Genomic DNA, 3310 nt, shown 5'->3' with positions numbered 1-3310 from the left:
TTGAAAAAAAAAAGTTAAACGTCAATCTATTGATCTGACTGTTATGACCTCTCGATTTTCGTGTATATGCACAAACAAGACCTACGAAATATAGGTTATTCAAGTATCACTTAACACCTAGTAGGTGAACTTAATTTCGAACTCGAAATTCGAAGACAATCAATAAATGGTATCACACCTTTTTATCTCTTAGGGAAAGCAAACAGTTCTCACTAGAGATTTTCCTAATCGAACACATTTGAAATATCGCAAAGTGTTCTTGTAAGCAGAGCTCTAACCTCGCAACCGAGAGACCGAGGAAAAATTCCAATGTTTTTTCTTTAAAAAAGGCAAGTAGGTCTGATCGGCCTATCTCTCCTATAATCCCGAACCACTTCGATTAGGAGGACTTTGCAAACCCTCCACGTAAAATTGATGGTTTCTACCAAGATTAAATATTTCTTTCTAAAGAAATTTTAATCGAAAACCCCCTTGGGCAAATTATTTAAAACAGTAATAGAAGCCCCCTTGGGCAGAAAATTTGGAAAAGAAATAAATGGCCCCATGGCCAACGAAGCGAATTTCATGTCTTTAAATTAAAGGGACAATCCCCATAAAAGGTGAATGCAATCACCATCATTCATTCATAGGCGAACCGCCTTCATCTCCTACTTGGCTTAAGACGAGAGTACCCCCAACGTCAGCGTCTTGAGTTGTGGGAACCACCTCGGGAATGAGCGAGCTAACATCCCGAGGGGGTTCGCTCTTCGATTCAGGGTCGTCTCCCATAACCGAGGAGGTGGCAGGATTCTGACCAGAGAACCCTGAGCTCGTCCCAAGGAGATTCTGTCAACATTAGTTCCGAACTCATTAAAATGAGTGCGAGGAGAACCAGTTAACAGCATCTCATCCAGAGACAAACCAATACTTGGTCCAGTCGGTGGAGGGGAATCGGCGAACTCAGAAGCAAACTGCTGCAAATTCAAATACGGCTGAGGAGCAGTAGCTAGCTTAGCTTCAGTCTCAGCAAGCTCAGCGCCAACTGTTTCCTTTTCTTCAGCCAAGTTGACCTTTCCGTCCTCTATCTCCTTGATCAAATCGAGATTGCTCTTCATCTCATCACGTTCGGAGTTAAGTTTGTTCCAAGCTTTATCTGCAGTAATAAATTCCTGCACAGCAAGGAGAAACTTTTGCCCAGCTCCTTTAACCTCTTTCCGAGCATCGTGAGATATTTTGCGAACATCTCGATCTTTGAGTTCGGAAAGAGATTCATTTTTGCGTTTGAGCTCCTCAGTAGCTGTTTTAACCCTGTCAAGCTCTGATCTCAGAAGCTCAATCTCGCCCTTTGCGAGGTTATGGTTAGCAAGGGCAGTCTCTAGTCTCTGTTTGGTTTCGATTAAAATCTTCCTTGTCTCCTCGCCAGATCTCTCGAGTTGTTCGATTTTCTCCTGGCGAGCCGCATCAAGTCCAACAGTCTCTTGCACGAGCTGACTGGAAGAAAATTCGAAATTAGTTGTCGAAGGGTGCAAATAGTCAAACCTGGGAGGAGTGGAATGAATGGCTAACATACATCTTCTTGATATCAGGCTTCCACCACTCAAAGGATGGGAGTTTCTTCCCAAAGCGGGTGTGGAAGCACCTAAACATGTTCCCAATCTTCTCTTTGTCTAGAATAAAGATAGTTATTTGAGGATTGAGCTTCTTAAGAAGTCGATTGATCTCAAGTAACAATAGGATAATTAAAGGTTACCTGATTGGGATGAAGCTCTGGCAACAAGTCCCGAGCTCAGAGACGATCGAACCCTAGAAGTATTGCCTCGGGGTAGTCTAGGGGGTAACATCTCCAAACCCAGCAGCTCTTTTAAAACGATTCCTGAATCAGGATTTACATCCTGAGTTTCAGCAGATTCAGGAATAGGCAGATTCGAAGAAGCGTTTCTGCCCTTCCTTGTGTTTTTGGGACGCCCCTGGAGCAGGGGTTCAAGTTCCTCGGCCTTCCTCTTTTTCATGAGAGAAAAATCACCTGTAAGGAATTCTTCCTCAGCGGTGGCAGCGACCACGTTGTCTGCTGCTGGGATGGGGGAGGGAGCGCTGTTCACAGCGACCGCCATTGACTTTGAACCTTCAAGAGATCCATCGTCAACAAGGAGAGTTTTCCGGTAGACTTTGTCGTCCCCGGTGGAAGTTGCATTTTTCTTGTTTTTCCCGACTAGAGAAATCTGATCTTTAACCTTTTTGTTTGCCTCTTTGATCTTTCTCCTGTCTCGGGCATTTAGACTCGAGAGATCAATCTCAGCAGGAGGAGGGTCGACGGGGCGAGTAAGTGTCATTCTGACAGAAAACCCGGCGCTGTGACTTATTTCCAGAGTAAAAGAATTCCAATTAACTGGCCTCTCCAAGACGGCCTTGTAAAAATTGAGAAAATCGATGGATGGAACTGGTCGAACCTGAGGACCTGCGAGAAAACAAAGAAATGTTGAAACGCATTTTGAAATAACAAAGGGAGCTTATTCAGTTAAGTCCCAATTTCCACCCAAATTCGATGACCAGTGAGTTCGAGGGAGTTCGGAAGAACTCTGAATAGAAAATTTATTTATGCGGAAGAAGAACCAAAACTTCCTCCAGGCGGTGTCCTTTAAAGGCATGCCATCAATGAGATTCCGATCCGCGTTTGGATAAAGGGCATAATACCCAGAAGTTCGGGATTCGCGAGCTTGGAAAAGCTCCAGAGTTCGCAAAGTCCCAATGAGTAGCCCGCCTCCTCCGCAATAGTGAGGGTACACAAAAGATACCGGAGCATGTTGGGCGACATCTAGGAGAAAGCAATAAGCCGCACCCTTTGAAATAAATTTCATAGGCACAGCAGTAACCTTCTTGCCCCGACTCCGGAGACTCGAAGGGCGCCGGGACTACCATCTCTACCTCAGGAGGGATGAGACATAATCTACGAAGATCGTTGAGAGAATCGATAGTTGATTCACTCTGGGGGTGAAGATCAAACCCATCTCCGGTTTGAATCTGGGGTCCGGACCCTTCACCCATGAGAGCTTCGAGATCGTCAGCCTCGTATTTGCGGAATTCGGAAGAAAGGTTCGACATTTTACGAAAGGGATTTTTTACCAGAAAGAAAACAGTGACTTCTGTAATAAGAATGAAGGTTTTCTAGGTAAAGAAGATAAAATGGAAAAGTAATATTACCTCTTAGAACCCTAAAGTATGATGAAAGACCGCCTCGAGAATATTGGGAAGTGGGACGGTTTTCCCCGTGGTATTAATATAAAATTAGAAAATTAGTGATGACGGTTGTCAGGGATATCAAATCATTTGATTA

General features: G+C 44.2%; 1 protein-coding gene across 1 annotated transcript; it reads right to left on the bottom strand.

The window, feature by feature from the left end:
- Nucleotides 1–615: 615 nt before the first annotated feature.
- Nucleotides 616–3078, bottom strand: LOC110224441. Its single transcript, XM_021010505.1, has 5 exons — nucleotides 2850–3078; nucleotides 1730–2434; nucleotides 1550–1646; nucleotides 902–1470; nucleotides 616–803 (listed from the first exon to the last, which is right to left on the bottom strand). Exons 1-5 carry the CDS (start codon nucleotides 3076–3078, stop codon nucleotides 616–618), a joined length of 1788 nt encoding a protein of 595 aa, XP_020866164.1.
- Between the last annotated feature and the right edge of the window lie 232 nt (nucleotides 3079–3310).

This window comes from Arabidopsis lyrata (assembly GCF_000004255.2).
Source record: "Arabidopsis lyrata subsp. lyrata unplaced genomic scaffold ARALYscaffold_1, whole genome shotgun sequence".
Lineage (NCBI taxonomy): Eukaryota > Viridiplantae > Streptophyta > Magnoliopsida > Brassicales > Brassicaceae > Arabidopsis > Arabidopsis lyrata.
The sequence above is the reverse complement of the archived record's forward strand: the minus strand, read 5'-3'. Positions and strand labels throughout refer to the sequence as shown.